This window comes from Apis laboriosa, unplaced genomic scaffold (genome assembly GCF_014066325.1).
Source record: "Apis laboriosa isolate Shangri-la unplaced genomic scaffold, ASM1406632v1 scaffold79_cov154, whole genome shotgun sequence".
Lineage (NCBI taxonomy): Eukaryota > Metazoa > Arthropoda > Insecta > Hymenoptera > Apidae > Apis > Apis laboriosa.
The window spans coordinates 433,500-455,875 of record NW_025224475.1 but is presented as its reverse complement, the minus strand read 5'-3'; the positions used below and the strand labels follow the sequence as shown (position 1 = coordinate 455,875).

Sequence of the window (22,376 nt, the reverse complement as noted above, 5' to 3'; positions counted from 1 at the left end):
TAATTACTCTCAAAGAGGCGCGGAAGCGCACGCCGGCGTCACGGAAAATAGAGCAGATAAAAGGGAAACAAAGCCGTGGTTGCAAGGGGGCGGACAACCAGCGGCCGAAACCCATCTCGACAACTGGTTAAAAATACAATTTTGAATCGACAACGGAATTAGACGAGTCGGATATTTTCGGCTATCATCGGCTTCCACGACGATAAACATGGAACGAACGATAGTAGAAAGACGAAACTGAACGAGAATAAAATTTCTAAGAATATTTTTATCTACGATTATTTCTTTTTTATTTGCTTTTTATTCATCATCCTCGTCGACGAGAAGGATCTCTCAATCTTTCTTCTCCATCCAAGAGCCATTTCTTCCGATTTTTTAGCTCTTTTTTTTTTTTTTTTATTCATCTTCGACGAGGCATTTCGACGAAAGGTGATCACGATTAATTAGACGTAGAATGAACGATCGGATTCTGGCTCTGGAATCGTTCAAATGGGATCCGCTTGGAAAACCCTCTTCGTTTATACTTGCACCTCCGGTGAATCTCATTAGACTGGAGTCAAAAGAGGGTATCGATGTACAATATATACACTCGCGCGTGTGCCATAACTATACACCACGTACGGATATTTATATCCAATAACACGCACGTACATGTATATATTGAGTGTGTATACATTTCATATTGGACGTGAGAGTTAATATTATGATGAAATATCAGGTGATGTGAATATATTTGTTTTATAATGAATATCGCGAAAATAGATAAATAAATTATAAATAAATTTAAAAAAAAAAAAGAAAAGCTTTTATTTTCCTTTAAAGAAAAGAATCCTACTTCCTCGATATTTAAAAAATTAGGATTAAAAATTGCTATATATACCATTACCAGATGAGATGTTATTAAAATTTATTTTCAAAATCGTGTATCGTTCGAAAAAAAAAAAAATAAAAATAAAAATATATACATATATATCTCTATCCATCTATCTATTTCAAAACTGTCTATTTACTCCGGCTTACCTCTTAACATGCATATCGGATATCGGATATCCGCTCATAAATTCTAAGACCAAGCCCGAAGATATTTCGAAGGAAAAATTCTATAATATCTCCGACGTATCTCGAAAATATACACGTTTTCTCGGGATAAATTTTTAAATCGGTCAGGCGTACACGCATCCCGCGGAAATTTCGAATTTAACTTTTCACGACGCCAGATGATCCATCCATGCGATACGCGTTCTTAAGAGGCGCGTATATCTTAGGCAAAAGTTAATCCAAAGTTCACGAAGAGCCGGCGGGGGGAGGGGGGGACGACGACGGGCAGATTTTATTACTCTCGCGCTAGGTTAAGAGAGTCCTGGAGAGAAATTCGAGAGGGGAGGGGAGGAGGGGGGGGAGGTAAGACGCGTTGATGGAATCCTCAAAGGATTTTGCATCGGGTGTTGTGTTTGTCGGAAGTGGAGCATCCGATTATTCTCTTTGCCATTAGACGCGCGAGGAACGTTGAATAGCTTGTTAAACATCCACCCTTTAAATAGAATCTCTTTGAGCGGAACTCGGATGTTCCATTTGCGGTGGTGGACCATCCGGAATAACGGTGCCGTCCGAACGTCCACGGTACGATAAGAATTTCCTTCATCATAATCCGCCAAGCGTGTGATTGTAAAATAAAATGTTTATTCTCTATTCTCTGATTAATAAACTGTTCCCCGTTATTTTTATCCATTGAAATATTTCGAAAATGTTTCTTCGATCGAAGTGGAAAGAAACTTTCTTATATCTCGTTCCGTGAAAACATCCTGTGACAAATGCCTTGTCGAGAAATTTAAAATATTTATAACAGCAAAGAACGTTTAATCCGATGAAAAATAAACTACAAGATTTTTTCCGATATAGAAAAATAAAGAACATTTCTTCGCAATCTTTCCACCACACGAATGGTATAATGTCCTCTATCGTTGCTTCTATCGTTACCACACCACGACGTTGCATTATTGCGTTATGTAATTAGAGTTGTGCAAGTTGAGCGAAACGAGGTAGCAATATATATATATATATACATACAAAAAGAGAAGTGAAGTATCGTTACCCATCAGATCGCGAGAAAAAGAAAGAAAGAAAAGGAAAGGAAAGGAAAAGGAGAGGAGGAATTCTAATTCCTCCTCTTGGACAAATCCGTGAATCAACCGCATCTTCGTGCCCGCACCCTATAATCGTATCTCGTGGCGGAAACAATGCTCGTATAGACTCTTCATACGGGACACACGAAGCCGCCCTCCTCGCGCACGGACAAGACACTCTCACGCAGGGCAACGTGGACGGCGTGCACACACATCGGTCGGGCGTGCACGTCCACCACGATGAAAGAGAGTAGGGCTTAATCAGTTAGTCGATAGGCAAATTGGCTTAGAGGCAGCGACCGACTGGGTGGTTTACAGAACCAGCAAGCCCCGCCAGTGGCCAGTGGCCGAGTGGCGAATCAACCCTTCGCCGATAAGAGTCGCGTCGTGTCCCCGATCCTTGCTAGGGTTTCCTCCGCGGATCGTGGCCCCGAAATTGGCCACCGGTGAATTTCTACGGGAGGTATCTTGATACCTCTTCTCACTTCTTTCTCACAAATCTCGAGATTGGTCGTCCACCAATCTCGTTTCTCCATCCGATTGCACGTACACGAAATAAATATTTGGTGTACGCAAGACGTGGAACGCGAAGAGGAGGGACGATTCGATAGGAATATTCGTAGATCCCGATCGAGAATCTCCCCTTCCGATGATCCTCGTTCGAGGATCGAGGCGACTGTCGCAGATCGACGTAACGCGCACCGGCCACCGACTTTGATGGATATTCGAGGGAAGTTGCGGCTGATGCGGCTGGTGGGCCGATAAGCTGGCCGCGGTGTCGCGATAAGGAATTCTGGAGTGGTTCACGAGGGGATTCGGAGAGCTGCACGATTGGACAAAGAGGATCGGACACGGTAGAATGTGCAGCTGATCGGTGAGTCGATCGATCGTACGATTCTTCGAACTTTGCCTCGTTTCTCGAGGACATATATGCATGTCCCGCTTCGTTGAACCACTTTCGTGGATCTCTTTCTTCGTTAACTTTCTCCCAGTGATAATTAATCAAGTTTCTTTCGAAGAATCGACTCGACTCGATAAACTTTTTTCAATCACTCACACTCTCCCTTTTTATTATATCAGAGGTTAGAAATATTCTCGCAATTCGGAGCGCGCTGCTGACCGATCTTTTTCTCGTGGAAAGAATTAGAAGGGTGGAGGGGGAGCGACCAAGTTTAAACAACGTCGACCTAAATATCCTCGTGCGTTGCCGACAACCCCTCTCCTCCCCCCGTAAGGGTTTCATTGCCTTAGTCGAGGAGGATTCATTTCGAAATTTCGAATGGAAATATTTTTCGAAATTACGACTTCGACCCTTTCCTCCCTTCATCCATTTCACGGTACTTCATTTTCATCATCATTCTGTTTCAGGAATGAAGAGACACTCTCTGCTGATATTATGCTACTACCTGTGCACGCTCTTTGACATGGCGGCCCTACACTTTCCGTGAGTAGGCGAACATGTTCGAAAGCTATAGGAGCCGCGAATACCGGGGAGCAGGATGCTCGAGATTAGCCTCGATCGGGCTCGATCGATCCATCGATCGAAATCTCTCGAGTTTTTCTGTTCTCCTTCTATGTCCTTTTTTTTTTTTTTCTGGAGGACGATACACCGGCCTACCTTGCAAAAAGAACGAATAGACGTACATCGTGAAACATTTTCGAAGAGATCGTCATTTTTTTTTTAATTTTCTTTCTGTCGTTAATAACAACGATATAATTTCGTATCGATGATAATGAATGTAACACGATACACGTGGAAAATAATAATACGAAATTTCACGTGTGTTGTTTATCATAGAAATTTTATATTTTTACGACTCGAATAGAACGAATAGAATCCTTATTTTAATTCTTGGATGTTAAAATAATACGAGAAAAAGGGGTGGGGGGAGAAAATATAGGAAAAGTATCGCGGTAAATTCGTTCTGATTGCAAATTATGGCGAGGATAGAGGCTGCCTCAGCATCATCCGCGACTCTGTCGAGTTTCAGCGAGGAAATATGCGAACCGGTACTTTCCACGGAGGTCGAAGGCTGGCATATTAAAGTCGATAGCCTATCGTCCAGTACGTTTCGACTTTCGGCGAGAAAGCGAGGGTACCGTTTTTTTCCCAAGATCGAAAGGTAACGCATCATATGATCGACATCATTAAACAAATTTCGATCTCTCTCTTTCTTTCTTTCTCTCTCTCTCTCTCTCTCTTTCTTTATCTCTCTAATTCTTTCTTCAAATATCCCACCTTCTCTTCTTCTCTTTCTTCTCCGCACAAAACTCTATCTCTTTCTTAATTTCTCCTTATTCGAAACGTTTAATTCGATCTTCGCGAAAATCTCTTTCTGCAAACACAAAGAACACAGTTTTCATTAAACTATCGCCTTTAACTCCTTTATTTATCTCTCTATTCTTTTTTTATTTCTTTTTTTTCTCCCGGTTAGGCGTTTGCTCGACAAACAGAAATATCGATAGTATTATGGCCGATCCCATAGAGGTATCCCGCGATCGATCGACGTCGACCGAGAAGAAATTGAAGATTTCTGAAAAGTCTACGTGGATTATCGGTTTTTACGACGCTATAAAACGCCACGATTCATTTGAATCGCCAATCCACTCGAGTCGTATTCCCGGATAAATAAACGTCGATCGCGCGAACCCATCCCTTTATCACCCCACTTATAATCGATAATCGATATTACTATCATTCTTCCATTCCCTCTTCTAATTCGAATAATTTACACTCTTCGAAACCACCATTAACACGTTCGTAAGGTAATCATTCATCGACCAAGAGAAAATTTAGATCTGCTGATACCCAACTACCTACTTCGTCCGTACTTACAAAACCTCGAAATTCCCTCAAAACTTGATCCATCCCTCCCCCTATATATTCTCCTCTATCTATAATATCATCCCATAGATCAAAGATCCAAAGAAAGCAAAGATCCAAAAGGGCGGGCAGCATCACGATCGAGAGACGACGAGGTCTCTGAAGAAAGATCGAGAGCTGTAAATCGGCTGAGAGAGGGGTTGTAAATAATTGCGCGTCGAAGGAGGATTTGGAAATTCTCGGGGAAACCGGATTCAGAGGTCGTAGGTTAGCATATTAAAATGTCCGCATGTAAGGAACACACGTATCTCGGCCGGAGGTGTGCCAAGCACGAAGACCTATTATGGCTTCTGCGATATTGCTGTTTCATCGGAATCGCGCCAATATTTTAGAGCCCGCCACACCGTTCGTGGACTTCCTTTGCCCCCGATCTCTCCCCCACCGATCTCCCTATCCGATATTTTCGCGATGAAAAATAACTCATCGTGGATATATTAGGGGATATCGTGTAACGAATAACGAAGGATCCTCAACGTTGAGTCGTGATAATTCCTTTCCCTGCTCGATAATCGTGGTTACAACATTACGAGTCGGGGAAAAGATTGCGGGGAACTGAAAAATAGAAATTTTAGGAAGAGAGATGAAAATAAATATTAAATGTTTATCTTTAGAAATGTGTGGATATCGGTGTAATATCCGTCTGGAAAATATACTGTGTAATTCAACTCTGGATTAATATTTGAGTTTCCCTCCACTCCCCTCCCCTCTCCCCTTTCTTTTTTCTTTTTTTCATAAAAATATTTTACTCGAGCATGATTTCAAAAAATATATATATATATATATATTTCAAATGCGGTTTCTACGCATTCGGTATTTTTATTTGGACAACATTCATTTAGAATAATTTATTTAGGCTCGATGTAAATAATTTTGGCTTCGATATAACGAAATAGGGGAAACACACGATTTTAGAGGTTTGGCGTTCAAAGAGGGGCGAGTTTGCACTTTTCTTTTCTCGAACATTTTACACGCAATTACCATATTCTATACATAAAGAAGTAGCTAATACGTACGGTTCGAAATAATGCAGAGGAAAAATTTAAACGCGAGCGAACATGGGAAAATGTCGAGGTCGTGAAAAACGATTACATACGTTGCCTCGATTAGCATATTCTATAAATATACAAACAGACATGTACGAAATTGTTCTTTCTCGTCGCGTTGAAACTCAAGAAGAGACGGACAAGTTGTTCGGAAATCAATACGAGAGTATCTGTTAACGATCAGAGATGAAAGATAACGTAATGAAATTAAACTGGAGATAGGACATTCGTTATCGTTCGTAATCATGGGAAGAGAGAAGAAAAAAAAAAAAGTACAACGATAAATAAAATTTCGTACAATCCGTCACGAGTCAATATAACCTCTTAATTTTCATCGATAAAATTAAACGAAAGATAAGATATACACTCGAAACACAAAATTACACGAAAGAACACGATCACGAGAATCGTGAAAATGGAAATTATCTACAAGCAAGTGACGATAATTTTAAAAATCACGATTCTCGATTAACCACGATCTCGATCACGAGAGAAGAGAAAAATTACAGCGCGAAAAAAAGAAAACCGAAATACTTTACAGAATCATCATTTTCACGAATCACAATCTTATGAATATGCATGTCTCGACCATAATGAATCGAGCACGGTTGCCCCGCGTGGGCAAAGCGCGAGAAATTAATCTCCATCCTCAGCCTCGCTTCTCCTCGCTTCTCTGTCTTTTTTTTCCAGGGAGTCGGATCTCGAGTACGGGAGAAAGGAGTCCTCTTTGTCTCTCAAGGACATCCTCCCTTTGAACCCGAAGCTGTACGACAAGCACAGGGCGCCCAAGTTCCTGGGCCAGCCTACCATCGTCTACTTCCACGTGACGGTGCTCAGCATCGACTCCATAAACGAGGAATCCATGGTAATTTCGCATGGGTCGTGCTTTCGTTTAATTAACACCCAAGCGTGCACGCTTCTTCCTCGAGGGCAGGGTGAATGGGGGCGAGTGGAGAGGGTGAAAAGAGAGTTGACAAGCGACACGGTTGGCTGCGACGTTTCGCACCTTTCGAAAGTGTGTGGAATCTCGCGAGTTCCAACCGAGCCAAACTCGTTTTCGTTTTCGTTTTTTTTTTTTTTTTTTTTAAGCTGCGTATGCAAATTGGACCAACGAGGCGTGCACGGGTTGCACGGGCGTGTTTTATTTAAAACCCCTCGTTTCGGTCGGATGTGAAACGTTTGAGAGATTAGCGGAACGAGACGGGATGAACCGGGATGAGGATAAGACGCGATGATGGTCGGCGCTTATTGAATTAAAATCGATTTATAACCGGCCGCTTTTTACACCCGATTCAAATTAAATTATTCCGGTTTTCGCGCCCCGCGAAACCTGTGATTCTTTCAGAGAACAAGTAAATTCGTGGTAATAATTGAAACTGTAATATGATAATTTCAATAATAACGAATTAATAAGTGTTTGCTTTAATACGTATTTTCTTTGAAATGCATTGAATAATGAATCGAATACGTATGTTTTCGATTACATCATGTGTTGTAAAAAATATAGTTCGAATTATACGATCCCCATAGAAAATATTCCATTATTCTTTAAAATCTACACACATTTTAACATCTTTCGATGCTTGTTTCTCAAATCTTGCGATTATTTTCTTCATATAATAAATTAATTCTTTCTTAAAAAAAAGAAAAAGGAAAGAAAGAGACTCGAGTTATTTCATATAATTTTAGAAAAGTTATTCTTCTTTCAAAGATTAATCGAATATTTTCTTGCCAATGGAATTCAATCGCCATCTCGATCGCATTTTCGAAGATAAATGAAAATAAATGTTATTTATATTTGCAGACGTACGTTGCGGATATATTTCTGGCGCAAAGTTGGCGGGATTCTAGACTACGACTTCCGGAGAACATGTCCGAGGATTACAGAATATTGGACGTAGACTGGCTGCACAATATCTGGAGGCCTGATTGCTTCTTCAAGAACGCGAAGAAGGTCACCTTCCACGAGATGTCGATACCGAATCATTATCTTTGGTTGTATCACGACAAAACCTTGCTTTACATGTCGAAGTAAGATCGAATATTTCGCCCTTCGATTTTTCCTATGATTAATCCTTATGCTCTCATCTGTTTAATATCGATCTTTCTCGTTTCTCTCTAGATTGACACTCGTCCTCTCCTGCGCGATGAAGTTCGAGTCCTACCCCCACGATACTCAAATTTGCTCAATGATGATCGAAAGTTGTACGTATTCTTACTTTTTGATTCAACCAGTCACTAATCTTACAAAGAAATTCGCTCGAAAATTTGTGAGTACAATTGATATTAGAAAGGTATCTCTTTCAATGATTCAAAAATTTTCTCTGTTATTATATCGAACTTATATTTAAAGAAACGAAAAAAATACTAAAATATTTAAAGACCGATTTCACTTAATAAAAAAATTGCTTATAATCTACATACTCACAATCGTTTCGTCACGAAACAAAATTATTGCCGATTTCGATATTATAATTTATTAATCCAACTCGCATAAAGACTCTACAATTTACCAAGATAAATTGCCACAATCTACTCGCATACATACACATTAATCGAACATTGAATTATTAATGTAGAATGCCGTGACAGGCAAATAGATCTTCTCCAATTTCAAATTATCCAAATCTACGACAAACTACCAAACAAACCCCGAAACTTCCATTATTCGAATAATCATATATACAAAACTATCGATCGATCCCCCTTCCTTCCTGACGCACGAAACATCCAATTTCCACCATAAACGTATCACTATAACCGTACACGAGGGATCGACAGAACATGAAGATACATCTTGCACACAACTTTGAGTCGAAAAAACGATTGCTTTCAGTGTCGCACACCACCCAGGATCTGGTGTTCATATGGAACATGACCGACCCCCTGGTGGTGAATCCAGAGATCGAGCTACCCCAGCTGGACATCTCGAACAATTACACGACCGACTGCACGATCGAATACTCGACAGGCAACTTCACCTGCATCCAGATAGTGTTCAACCTTCGGCGCAGGCTCGGTTATCACCTGTTCCACACGTACATACCGTCCGCGCTGATCGTGGTCATGTCCTGGATCGCGTTCTGGATCAAACCCGAGGCGATCCCGGCCCGGGTCACCCTCGGTGTGACGTCACTGCTGACCCTCGGTAAGGTCGTCGCGCCTGCGATTTCGTTCCCGCCGCGGATCGATCGATTCGAAGTGGAAATTTCCTCCGCCCTTCGATCCGATCGATCGAAAATCATCCAAACGATTTTTTAAACTTGTTTGACTCGAGTTCAATTCTGATCTGAGTAATCGAATATTGGAAAGCTGGTCGTGGAAAGCTTAAATTTCCAATTTTTGAAATTTTTTTATTTTTCTTACTCGATGAGCGAGGATGAGATGGATATCTGTAAATGAATCATGCATTTTCAAAATGCGAAAGAATAGTTGTTGAGTAGGTTGAATTCGTTGACAATCGAACAAGATATATATAAAGAATTTGAATTGGAATATTAATATCTAGATAGAGTATCTTGGAGGATGCATCGAATTGGAGAATTTGATATTCCATGTGGATATGAGATATCCGAGCAACAGGTAGAGCGCTAATAGAAACTATTCTCAGGACTTTCTAGATCTTACATTCTTTTTATACATCTTTTCTTTTCTTTTTTTCTTCTTCTTTTTTCTTCTTTTGTTCTTCTTCTTTTGTTTTTATTCTTTTATCTCGTTTATCTTTCTTCTCGTTTTAATTCGTAACGAGCCGTAATCGAGGTTGGATCGAGCTTCTTTCAAAACTGCTTTCGAATTGAAATGAATCGGGAAGCATGAAGAGGAGGAAACGCGTTTTTTTTTAAACAACATCCGAAATAACGAGGTGTGTTTAAATCGTGGAATTGAAATGCGTTTAAAGTTTGGAAGAAGATCTCTGCTCGATTTACGATTGTCGAATGTGCGTCAAATCGTCGAAAAGCGTGTATTCTCTGTTTAATGTATAATATTTACATTAAAATTGATGCTCTCAAACTAGAATCTATAAACTTGTGCAACGTTGAAATACCAGGAACGTAAATCAAACGGGCGAGAAATGTTTATTAATTGCTCGATTTACAGCGACTCAGAACACGCAGTCTCAGCAATCACTGCCGCCCGTCTCCTACGTGAAGGCCATCGACGTGTGGATGTCCTCGTGCAGCGTGTTCGTGTTCCTCTCGCTCATGGAATTCGCCGTGGTGAACAATTACATGGGGCCGGTTGCCACCAAGGCGATGAAGGGCTACTCGGACGAAGATCTGAGAGAAGCCATCGACGAGTTCAAAGTACGAGTAATCTTAACTTAATCTTCCATTTTTCCAATCCATTAATCCCTCCGTTCTTCGTATAAACGCGTAAGACAAACTAGAACGTCTCCGAATTTCTTTAAAAAAAAAAAAAAAATACCTATTTTATCATTTTTCTTTTTTTCTGGCAACCTGTCAAAAATTAATCGTAAACAGTATAACTGGTTGCCAGAGTATGAGAAACATAGGAGAAAAATAGGAAGCGTGCAACAACCAGTGTTTGTACGTCGATCGTAAATTAAAAAAAAAAAAAAAAAAAACTCGGGCCAATATCAAATTAAGCAGGAACGCGTGTAAAAATATCATGTTTCACTCCTGCCTCGTGGAAGGTTATAAATTCGCGTTGTCGTTAATTATCGCGGAAATGTCGAACGGGGGAATGGAAAATGGCGACGGCACAAATGATCCCCGGCGTGAAAGGAGGGAAAATTTGCGGAAAAACCGGGGAAAAAATAGAGGACAGAGAGAGAGAGAGAAGGAGAGAGGAGTGGTTTGCGCGAGGTAATTCATGCGGCAACGCGTTCTCGTTTCCCATTTACCCAAAGAATTATGCATCTCGAACTTACAATTAGTAAGGGTTAAGCGTTCCTGAACCCGACTCGAGGAGGGTAATAATAAATAGCCGAGTTGCGGGGATGGTTGGAAAAATTGATGGAGCAGAGTTTCTTCTCCGCCTCTGGAAAAAAAAAAAACGTAAAGAGACGAAAGACGTAAAGAGGAGAACGAAGTTAAGAAGGGGAGGAAAAGGTGAGGGGGGAAAGAGAACGAACTCTCTTCTTTTTTTTACTTTTTTAAAGTTTCTTGGAACTCGATCGTTTAACGCGAAAGATAAATAACGAATAATAAAACGACGGTCGAGAAAAAGGGCACACCCGATATATTCGCGTGACTATATTCTGGCAACACCTGACACACTTAGAAAATTCAGCGGGCCGAAAGTGTCGCGACTTTAATTAACGCGCTGGTTCCACGAAAGTCGATTTCCGCCGACTTTCCGCGGTATGCAAAAACTTGACTCGAAATCAAAAAATAAAAGATGAGGAGGAAGGGGAATGGAAAATTGATAAATAGGTTCTTTTTCAATTTTTTTTTTATATATAGGATATTTTTATGGTGGAATAATTTGAAAAAAGGTATCATCGCGCGAAAGGGAAGAAAATTCGTTTGAATGTATGTTTTTATCTTATTTATACCGCTCTTTGTTTTTGGATAATGTATTGTAATAATGGAATAGGTGTTTGCATTCGACTCGGTGTTGATTTATGCGTATTTATATCATATTAAATGATATTATGGAATAATAATAATAATGATATAATAACACGAGGCTAATTTGAATTTTGTGATTCTTTCGATGTTAATGTATAATGAATGAATAATTAATACGATATATAACGAACGGTTTCCGTATATATTTAACACGATTTGTAACGATTTATGACAAATTTATGTTTCTATATCGAGAATCGAGAATAACAACGATATCTTTTATATTGTGACCATGATTTTTGAATTTTATATGAAATATAAATATCTATCCTCGACGATAATAAAGAATTTTCTACGAAAGGAGAATAATTTCAATTTAAAATTTTCCGCGGATTCAAGAAATGCATGCATTCTCTCCTCTCAGTATCGATTCGATCCAGCGTGGAAATTAACTCTCGTTTTGAATTTTTCACATAAACGTCAACGTTCGGTTCTAAATATTAATTCGAAGCTAATATCGAAACACGATCGCTCGAAATTATAGCGCACACTACTGTTTAATGCTACTATCGTCAACGTCGTGAATTTTTCATGGAACTGGAACTCTGAATTTTTTATGCTTCCGTGTGTATGCGTGTAACCTGCCCTCGAAAACTGCGCAAACGTTTAGCTTTCACGGTTCACGGATCGTGATCGAGTCGACGATTTTCTCTCTCGACGTTCCACGGGCGAAGAATTTTTACAATTTACAAGACTCGTCCCTTCGCAGAAAAAACATGGTTTCGTTTCATCAAATTAAAATTACGACGTTAAACGAGAACGGTACGGTTTCGAGAACGGTTTGAAAAGGATCGAAGGGAATGTGAGTTGAATCTTAAATTTTTACTATTACTTTGAACCAACTAAGTTTATCGAACTTTATCAAAGTATCATCGACAAACGGTGACCTAATTATCCACGCGATCATTCATTCATTGCGCGCAATTTTTATATGGAAAACAAAACGAAACGAAATATTGTTGTATAAGAAGAGGAGTCCTTTGTTCGGTTCTCCTCGAAGCGAAAATAATTTTTTACTTTTCATTCGAGACGGTTTAAAAAGGAGAAAGAGAAACGGAAAAAGAAAGATAATCGCGCGTGAAAATGGCGAATCGCCGCGAAAAGATGCGTTTTCCATTCGCGAGGCAGAGGAACAAACATTATCTTGCGAGGCGAAATTAGTTCGTCCCGGGTGAGTAAAGTGAGAAGTTTTCAAACTCGCTCGGCCAACAACTTGGCGGAAACTCGGTCCAAACGAAATGGATCTTTCTCTCTCGACGCTTTTTCGAATCTCGTCGAATTATAACATATGATCGAACCGTTTAGAAAAATCCCCGACGAGCTAAAAAGAAAAAAAAAAAAATTAGAAATATAAAATCGTGGAATAATAAAAATTGATCAATCCTCCTGAAAGAAAGATTAAAAGTTGAAAATTTTAAATCTTTATTTATTACTTCCTATTTTAAAGGGAAATATGAGAGTTACGAATTGTCGGAAATGCTTTTTTTAAATTGCAAAATGACGAAGGTAAACCTCGAGGAAAAATGTTACGTATCGCAGAAGGGAAGTTTCCATTTCTGGAAAGTGGCGCGTGCACTTGGGGGACGGGGAAAGAAAGATTGTCTCGCGTGCCTTGAATAAGACATGAACCCGAGGAGGCCGAGATTAATTTAAATTTCATTCGAGCCACCCCTCTTGTACTACAACGGGGTCCGATGCTTTGCTAGAAATTCGAAACGCGTGCTTTTACGGCCCGCTTAATAATTTATTACATCAACCAACGAATTGACCACGCCGCTGTAATTGCGTTATTTCAAACTCCGTTATACAACTCTGTGCGCTTATTTTTCGCTAAAAAATTTATCCTTCCCCTTCCTGCCAAAATACCCTCGATCTACCCCTGCATCGATCCCGTAAAAATTGTCCCCTTTTCCTCAAATTGAACTCTTCCATCTCTTCGAATGGAGAAAATTCTCGCGGATGATTTATTCATCGCCAATTGTTGATTCTCCCGACAGACACCTATGAGGAACGATTCGGAGAGGAACAGAAGCCCGGTCAGGCCCGCGACCGTTCAATACGACACCTGCTGCCAGGGTCGAGCGACTGCGATCTACATCGACAAGGTGTCCAGATTCTTCTTTCCGTTCTCCTTCCTCATCTTGAACGTGGTCTACTGGAGCACCTTCCTGTAGAACGTCTGTCTGAATCAAGGATGCAAGAAACGACGCGAGGAGGAATCGTTGGATCCGTTCGATCGACCTGTCTCTGCAAACTATTGCCTCTCGTTTCGATCTTTGCCGTCTTCGGCGATTAGAATTGATTGTGTGCAAATCGCAGCAATCAACACAAGGAAAATAAGTGAGGTGTTCCTTCTTGAAGAATAATCGATAATCGCTCCGTGGGAACGAGCGATTAAGCAAAGAATCGAACGAAACGAAGGCGGTTTTTCTATTCGAATCTGCTAGAAGAATTTCCAGCGCCTTTTATATATAATTATATAGAGAAACACGCAACCGTCTACGAAATGATTAATTAATCGTAATATTTACCTGTTAAGATTCGCGTTTAAGATTATTACTTTACGTAATATATCGAATTGAACGTATTGTGTACTCACCCCCTCTTCACGACACGAATCGTATTCTTTGCCATCGTTGAACGAAAATCTTCCACGAGATTTCCGTTCGTCCATTCCACGATTTAATCTACCCTTTACTTACTTACTCGTTGTCTCCTTCGAGTTTTGCTACGATAGATAATACGTACGTACATACATACACAGATACATACCTTTCACGGAACGTTCACACGATCGCTCAGCCACGCTCGTTTCTCGTCAATTTATGGTTACACATAATGATTATCCAAACGTTGACACGCGATTGGGGAAAAGGATGAAATAAATGGGATTCGAATCTCTTCTTACGCGAGGTAAGGAGGTCACCTTCGCTAAAATGGAACGATTGAAAATTGATAAGACGCGATTACGATTTATAAATTTTTATAGGCTTACCGCATGCGATCCGTTTCGAAATCTTGTAGGTAAGGTTGTTTTTAACAAAACGAAAAAAAGGAAAAAAAAAAAAAAAAAAACGGCCGCTCGCGTGAACGTTCGGATCGTGATTACGCAGAAACGAGTTTCGTTCGTTGTGTACGACGGCAGACTTTAAAAGACAAATAAACGGAGTATAAACACGTAAAGAGAGAGAAAGAGGATCGTTTCCCCTCCCCCGCTGTGTAATAAACTGCAAACGAGGAAGGGTTGGCCGGAACGGGGAGGAATGAAAAAGACGACGACGAGGAGCTTTACGAGGCAGCTTATTTATTCTTTCAGCAGCCGATAGAGAGCTTTTTATATACGGTTTATATAACAAACAATTGCCCTCTCCCCTCCGCCATTCCTGTCTTCTCTCGCGTCCTCTTCTTCTTCTTCTTCTTCTTCTTCTTCTTCTTCTTCTTCTTCTTCCTCTCCTCGGATCCTGCTGGGATCCTGCAGCTCTCTTGCATATCCTCGTGCATCGTCACCTAGAGAGTCTAAATTCTTGGACAAACTTTAACTTAATCATATTTTAATAAAAATCGGTGTATTAAAACAAAAAAAAAAAAGAAGAAGAAGAAGAAGAAGAAGAAAAAGAAAAGAAAAATTCTTAAAACTGTTTATCAATCAAAAGATATAAATAAAATATTTCTCGATCCTGGTCTAAATAAATAATCAAAAAAGAAAAAAAAGCTTTTAAAGACAGAGATTATTAAAATATATATCTCGAGTAAATACCTGATTCTCTGAAATCGAGAAAGTAAACTTTCCAGCAGACCGTTCCATCCCCCTAGGTTTCGAGGAGGGCGAACTAACGCCCGACTAACGCCATCCTTGCACGGGTCGATGATTCAAGGCGAGGATGTACGGAGGAAAAAAGTTTGGTTGGACAAACATTTTTGTTGGCGAAACACTGTCGATTACGTGATTGCACGAGGGAAAAGAAAAAAAAAAAAAAAGAAAAATTGATGGAAATAAAAACGTTTCCACTAACGAGGCTACTATCGAGAAGGAAGGAGTCCACACTTTGGTGATCTCGCAAGGTGTCACGGGGAGGTGAAAGGAGTTTCACAGAGAAAACTTGGAGGAATAACGATAAAGGACCAACGTCATTTCCCTTGTACAGTCGACCCCTTTTGGATTACGGTACTTTTAGCAGTGACGAGAATCTCGCCAGTAAACGACCAGCAGTAATTAATTGGAACGTACATACGGCCTGGCTCCGGTTGCTCGCCGAGAATAATTAAATCCGCACGTAAGGTGGCGTAATTGTGACGCGACCGAATGCCTCTCCCCCTCCCCCCCCCCTCTCTCTCTCTCTCTCTCTTTCTGTCGCGAGACATGGAACACGCTGCCTCCAAAAGATGTTCCACTTTTTTTTCCTCCGCTTAATTAAAACAACGCGTCGTCGACTCTTTTCGCCTCTCCCTCCCCTCTCCTCCCTCCTCCATACGATATCTCTCTCTTGGTGACGCTTTAATAATCCCAAAGAAACGCTCCTTTTTTTAAATAGGTTTTTAAACGGTTTTCAATCGGTTCTCGTTTCCACGTGCCAAATTCATTTTCGATTCTTCCAAACGATCGAATCAGTCCAAATGTAGTTAACAGATGCTGTTAATATTCTTCTAATAAGGTAATTGAAGATCTTGATATTTGTGTGTAATATCGAATAATATCGCGTATATTCGGTTTTCGTATCGAATCTCTTTCCATTTCTTACGTATTTCCCTTTGATCCCTGATAAAAACGCGTTAAAATAAGTGTGAATGGCGTCAATGTTCTCGCTTCTAAATTCCGTGGAAAATCGAAAAGATTCAAACGGTGTAAAGATTCGTTTGACTGTTTTCAGTTAACACGCGCCGCCACTTGAGGTTATTTCATCTTGAAAACGTCGGCCTTTGTAGACCGATCTAACTCTCTCTCTCTCTCTCTCTCCGTCTCTCTTTCTTTCTTTAGATCTTCACCTCTGTCCATCCTTGTCACTCGCCTTGTCTCCATCCATCCGATGGCTCGTTTTTATTTGGAGAGAGAGACAGACAGAGAGAGAGAGAGAGAGAGAGAGAGAGAGAGAGAAAACGAAAAGAATCGACGCGATGAAAGAGCTTGGAACACCGGAAACGACTGCGACAATGCCGCGTCCACGTGTGTATGTGTAAAAAAAAAAAAGAAAAAAAAAGAGTGTTCCGTTCTATGAGAGTTTTTAATCATGCCATTTTATTCTGAGAGAGCCTTTGTATCTAGAGATAGAAAGATACTTTCGTCTGCCTCATCCCCGCGCTCCGCTTCTTCTTCCCCTCTGTTTACGCGGACAAGTCGATCCCTCGTTCCCACGATTTAACACTCCCTCGCGGATTTACCCCCTTAATCCCTTCCGGTGGCCCATGTCAAATGGTGGCGATGCAAATTATACCCTCTTTTTCCTTTCCTTTTTTTTTCTCTCTCTCTCTTTCCTTCTTTCTTTATTTTTAAAGAATATATCCCCTCTCCCCTTTCTTTAGTATTTCTTTTTAATTCAACTCGTTTGTCGATCGTCGAGCGAAAAAAAATCTATTCAAATTTCTTGCTTCTTTCCTTTTTTAATTTCCTATTTCCTTTTTTTCTTTTCCTTCATTAATTTAATTTCTATATGGTAATTAAAGACGAAGAAATAACTTTGAGATATTTCGCTTTAACTTAATCTTTCGATAATCAAATAACGAATCGCGAAAGCCGTTCTTTTCTCCCCTCCCTTTTTTCTAAATTCTTTACAATCTTATTAAAAATATATCTCCCGTATCTCTTTCATTCTAATCCTCCCCTCCTTGCGACGATTGCCCCTTTAAAGAAAAGTTAATAAGGAGAAGCTAAAGTAGGGAATTATAAAGTCCGTGAGAGAAATCGATCGGAGATCGATCGAGATTTAGAGGCATCGAGGACAGAAGGTGGCCCATCTTTAACAAGATCCCTTCGTTTGCGTAATTAACTATCGACTTTCTGTCGACAATCTTGTTAACGAGAAGCACACCGATCGTTAATGGATTCCGGCGGAGTCGAGGCGGGCGTGCAACCGGAGACAGTGAAATAATTACACTTTTGCTTCCGGAATATTCGAGCGTCCCACGTCGAAAAATATGAATAAACGAATTCGAAATCGAACCGACTCGAGCGAGAGAAGATTACCCCCCGAAAATCTCTGTCTCTGTCAGTCAAATAATCCGGGAGAAGAACCCGTCTCAATTAAAATCCACGAGGATGAGGTAAGGAAAGGGCGCTCTATTATCAACCGAATCCGCGCCAAGGGAAATTTCGACCGGTTTCCTTAAAAATATTATATTCGACACGGTGACCCAGATCCAGATCTCACCACATCTCCACCTATAGAAACCGTCCGTTCCTGAATAGTTCGGACGAAATTAGCCAACAAACGCTTACCGTCCACCGATTCACGACTTGAATTTATTTAAAAGGAAGGGAACACTCGATCGTCCCCCTTCGGATGATGGCGTTGAAATTTCAGAGTAAATCTCCGAGGCGAAATCTATCCATCTATCGCTTCGATCGATAGGGAAGGTACAGGAAGGTATAGGAAACCAGGCGTCGGTTCCATCGTTCACTTTCCAATTTAAACCCTGGCCCGATATATCGACGCGTCCTTGACCGATGTTCCGGAAATAAAGCGACCCAACAACCGTGATTCGTGTTGAAAAAGTGATGCGCGATCGGGTGTCCACCGATAAAACCGAAAACAGCCATAAATATGCCGGGATAATATAAAACGTTTCGCGCCGCGGCCAAACATCGTGTCAACTCGTTTTCGAATCGGCTAACGAGCACGTCCTGCTGTCGATGCTCGCGCAAATACGAATCAATTTCCGGCGTGGACGCGCCACCGCCACCCGTCACTGCCTTTGCGGCTGTCGTTCGGCAAACATCAATTAATCCCGTGTTTTCTTTTCGAGGGCACGGTTCAGTGGAGTTGGGAACGAATTCGACAGGAAATGTTATATATGCGATTCGAATCGACGGATCGTGGAAAGTTCAACGACACCTTTATGACAGTGGTTAAGTTCGGGTTGAAATGGAAGTTGGAACTTGGAGTGATTTGGGATGCCGTGTTGAAAAAAAAAACGTTGGAAAATTTTGGACATATTTTTCTTTCTTTCTTCCTTTCTTTCTTTTTCTCACTCGTCAATCTTGGCGTCAAGGGTACAAAGTAGAGAATAATGAAATTCTGAATATCTCGCGTTAAATGAAGAAGGATCGTAGAACGTGTTAAATAATGAATTTTAATTTATTTTTTTCTTTTTTTTTTTTTTTTTTTTTTTTTTTTTNTTTTTTTTTTTTTTTTTTTTTTTTTTTTTTTTTTCACTTTTGAGAGTAAGGCGTGGAAGCTACCGAAGACGGACAACACCATCGGCTAAAACGTCTTCACCCCTTTTCTAGTTACAACTATCGGGTGTACTTGTTACAACGTGCTGGCGCTTGACCGCTGTCGATAATTCTTCTTTCCAACTACCTTTTCAAATTTTCTTTCATACACCTTTCCGTCCACTTATTACGTACGTATATTTATTTATTTATTTATTCATTTATTTATTCATTTATTTATATATATAGATTTTTTCTCTCCTTTGTTTTTTTTTTTTAATTATCTCTTTCTCTCCGTTCTCTTCACTCCTTTGCTTCTCTCTCTTTTTTTTTTTTTACAGTTGTACGATTAAAAATATCGTTATTGCCAAGTATGATCGATAACACGGTGCGTAACCCCGAGCCTCTGATCGGAGAGACAATTTTCCCCGCTTATCAAACTAAAATACATCGGAAACTAGACATACGCGCAATACAGTTCGACGAACATCCTATTACGTACGTTTCTTCTTCTTCCTCTTCGAGTTTCATCTTTGTAATTTTTTTTTTTTTTTTATATATCTCTTTACACGGGGCTACAGCCAAGGCGATCGCTTTCCTTTCGAACTTGCCGCCATTTTTTTCTCGTCCTTGTTCTCGCGATTCGACGAACGTCCGTTGCGCGCGAAAATTTGAAAATTCGAATCGATTTCAAAGATTCAACGTTTGTTTAAAATTCGTACGAGTTACGAGATTAAAAAAAAAGGTTCAAAAGAGAAGCGACCCCCTTTTCGATCGTTTTAAGAAAAATATACATAAATAACGAGGAAATATGGTCGACGAATTACGTGCTCCCCGTAGTTATGGACGATCCTCGAATCGTCAAATCTGATCTCGCCTCTACCTCGATTATACGTCGCTTGATTACATAACTGTCTAGTTACCGACCGGGAGACGCGATTTTGTGATTGATTCTGACCTAGATGCGTTGAGAAACTATATGCGGGTTTGTACGTTCGAGGCACACGTGGCTAGAAACGTGTGACGCGTGTTTAGAATGTTTATCGCGAATATACACTTACGATACACCAAGAAATCTATCTAATTTATAATTATCGAGGAAAAATGAAAAGTAACAACTCGAAAGAACAGATCGTTTAAACACTGTTCCTAATTTAATTCGATCAAACCTTCGAATTCGAATCGAGAATAAAAAATAATAAAAAGATAAAAAACTCACTAAAAACTTATAAATCATTAATAATTTTACGAGATAAAATATCTAATAAAATTTACGATAAGCAACTTTCAAAATTGCAGATCGTTTAAACACTGTTCCTAATTTAATTCGATCAAACCTTCGAATTCGAATCGAGAATAAAAAATGATAATAAGATAAAAAAATTCACTAAATAAATCATTAATAATTCTACGAGATAAAATATCTAATAAAATTTACGATAAGCAACTTTCAAAATTGCAGATCGTTTAAACACTGTTCCTAATTTAATTCGATCAAACCTTCGAATTCGAATCGAGAATAAAAAATGATAAAAAGATAAAAAAACTCACTAAATAAATCATTAATAATTCTACGAGATAAAATATCTAATAAAATTTAATAAGCAATTTTCAAAATTGCAGATCGTTTAAACACTGTTCCTAATTTAATTCGATCAAACCTTCGAATTCGAATCGAGAATAAAAAATGATAAAAAGATAAAAAACTCACTAAAAACTTATAAATCATTAATAATTCTACGAGATAAAATATCTAATAAAATTTAATAAGCAACTTTCAAAATTGCATAATTTCTTTTTCTTCCACTTTCGCATCAATAATCCATTATCAATCCATCTCAGTATTACGTATTATCGTTTTAAGGCAACAGATCGATACACGATTCTTCGATTCTTCGAACTCGTTCACGTTCACCAATTCACATTTCCCATTCATTTTCTGTTTCTCAACGCTTCCATCATCGCGGAGGATGAAGAACTCTCCTTCGATCCACCGCGAAAATTTCGCGGAAGAAATGACAAGATGGCGGTTAATTGGCGGTGTGTAGAATCTCGAACGCAAGCTCGATCTCCCGGTGTCGAATCGCAATCACGAATCGAGCGTGTCAGGAACAATGGTCGATCCTGCTACGCTCGCAGGTCCTGTGGACGGTGTCCTGATTACAAAAGGATCGCTTTTTTTTCCTCCCCCCTCCCTCTTCCCCGTTCACGATGCAAAAAGCAAGAGGGTCGGACGAGGGATCGGCGACGCGGAGGGTGACGCTTTTCGGCGCGGAAACAAAGCGGAAACGGTTCGACCGATCGAATTCGCCTCGCGCTTGTGACTGGTTCATTGACTTCCTTTTCCCCATTGACCCGTTGAAGGGAGGAAGGGAAGGAAAGGAAAATCCTTTGGTTGGTTTTTCCAACGATTATGCGAGGTGAAAGCAGTTCTTTCCCATTGTTCTTCTCGTTCCATTCGAATAGAATAATCGATCCCCACCCAAACGAGATTTTTCGGAGATTTTATTCGGGTTTAATTTATCGTGTGAATGAATCGAGGATCTTGCAGCGAAGGGGGAACGGATTCATTTATAGCGTAACAGTTGTGGAATTATTATTGCTTCGATATATTAGATAAAATATTAATTATTGGAAATAATTGGTTTTTTTCCACACAATGGTTAATAAATCGTTATTGTAATTTTCTCAAAATATCACAAAAATTATCTCTGTTAACGATAAAATACGTAATCTTATCGATTTAATTTTTTATTATTATTATTAAAAATGTTTTCTGTAAGAAAACAGATCCGAATCCAGGTTCTCTTTTGTTACGCAAAACAATCCAAAATCCACGATAAATCATTCCGTTTATTTTACACCAGACAATATATATTTCTTTTGGAAAGAGGGGAATATCATACGTATAATGATTCAAAAATTTTTTCTCTCGCTGCAAAATCCTCAATTCTTGTTGGAAAAAGAAAATAATAGGAAAAAAAAAAAAATGATGATAGAAAATTCTTCGTTCACGAAAAGTGGAACCCTCCGTGGCACGTCATCCCTCCTGATGATACAACGCGGAACAGTCCTCCGTCAGGACTTCGGAGCGACGAAAGAAAACGAACGAAGGTCGGACGAGCGCGTTTGGACGCGAATCGTATCGCTCGTCGCGGCTGTTCGCCTCGCCTTAAACTCTTTTATTAAAGTTATTTACGCGTCGCATCGGAAAAATTGGCAGTACGGTAGTTTGAATTGAAAGACTCGTTATTCATAATCCTCGCTTCTTCTCGATCTCGCGTGTTCCCTCGATCTTCTCGTATTTCTCGTGCACCAAAAAGAAAAATGAGGAGGAAAAAGAAGGAATAAAGAAAAAAAAAAAAA

At 39.8% G+C, this 22,376-nt stretch overlaps 1 protein-coding gene across 2 annotated transcripts; it reads left to right on the top strand.

The window, feature by feature from the left end:
- Positions 1-2,486: 2,486 nt before the first annotated feature.
- LOC122719514 (glycine receptor subunit alpha-4) lies at positions 2,487-14,200 on the top strand. 2 transcript variants are annotated; one of them, XM_043945414.1, is made up of 9 exons: positions 2,487-2,997; positions 3,492-3,567; positions 4,115-4,246; positions 6,741-6,915; positions 7,855-8,081; positions 8,173-8,255; positions 8,887-9,198; positions 10,149-10,354; positions 13,642-14,200. In XM_043945414.1, the coding sequence occupies exons 2-9, from the start codon at positions 3,494-3,496 to the stop codon at positions 13,816-13,818; spliced, it is 1,386 nt and encodes a 461-aa protein (XP_043801349.1). In that variant the 5' UTR covers positions 2,487-2,997; positions 3,492-3,493; the 3' UTR covers positions 13,819-14,200. The 2 variants fall into 2 exon arrangements, with proteins under 2 accessions (XP_043801349.1, XP_043801350.1); XM_043945415.1 differs by lacking the exon at positions 4,115-4,246.
- Positions 14,201-22,376: the final 8,176 nt, after the last annotated feature.

Excerpts from the sequence above, each read along its gene's own strand:
- LOC122719514 (XM_043945414.1), top strand. The coding sequence starts at position 3,494 with ATGAAGAGACACTCTCTGCTGATATTATGCTACTACCTGTGCACGCTC. Across the intron at positions 8,082-8,172 it reads ACCTTGCTTTACATGTCGAA|ATTGACACTCGTCCTCTCCT; the intron begins GTAAGATCGAAT and ends GTTTCTCTCTAG. Across the intron at positions 10,355-13,641 it reads AAGCCATCGACGAGTTCAAA|ACACCTATGAGGAACGATTC; the intron begins GTACGAGTAATC and ends TTCTCCCGACAG.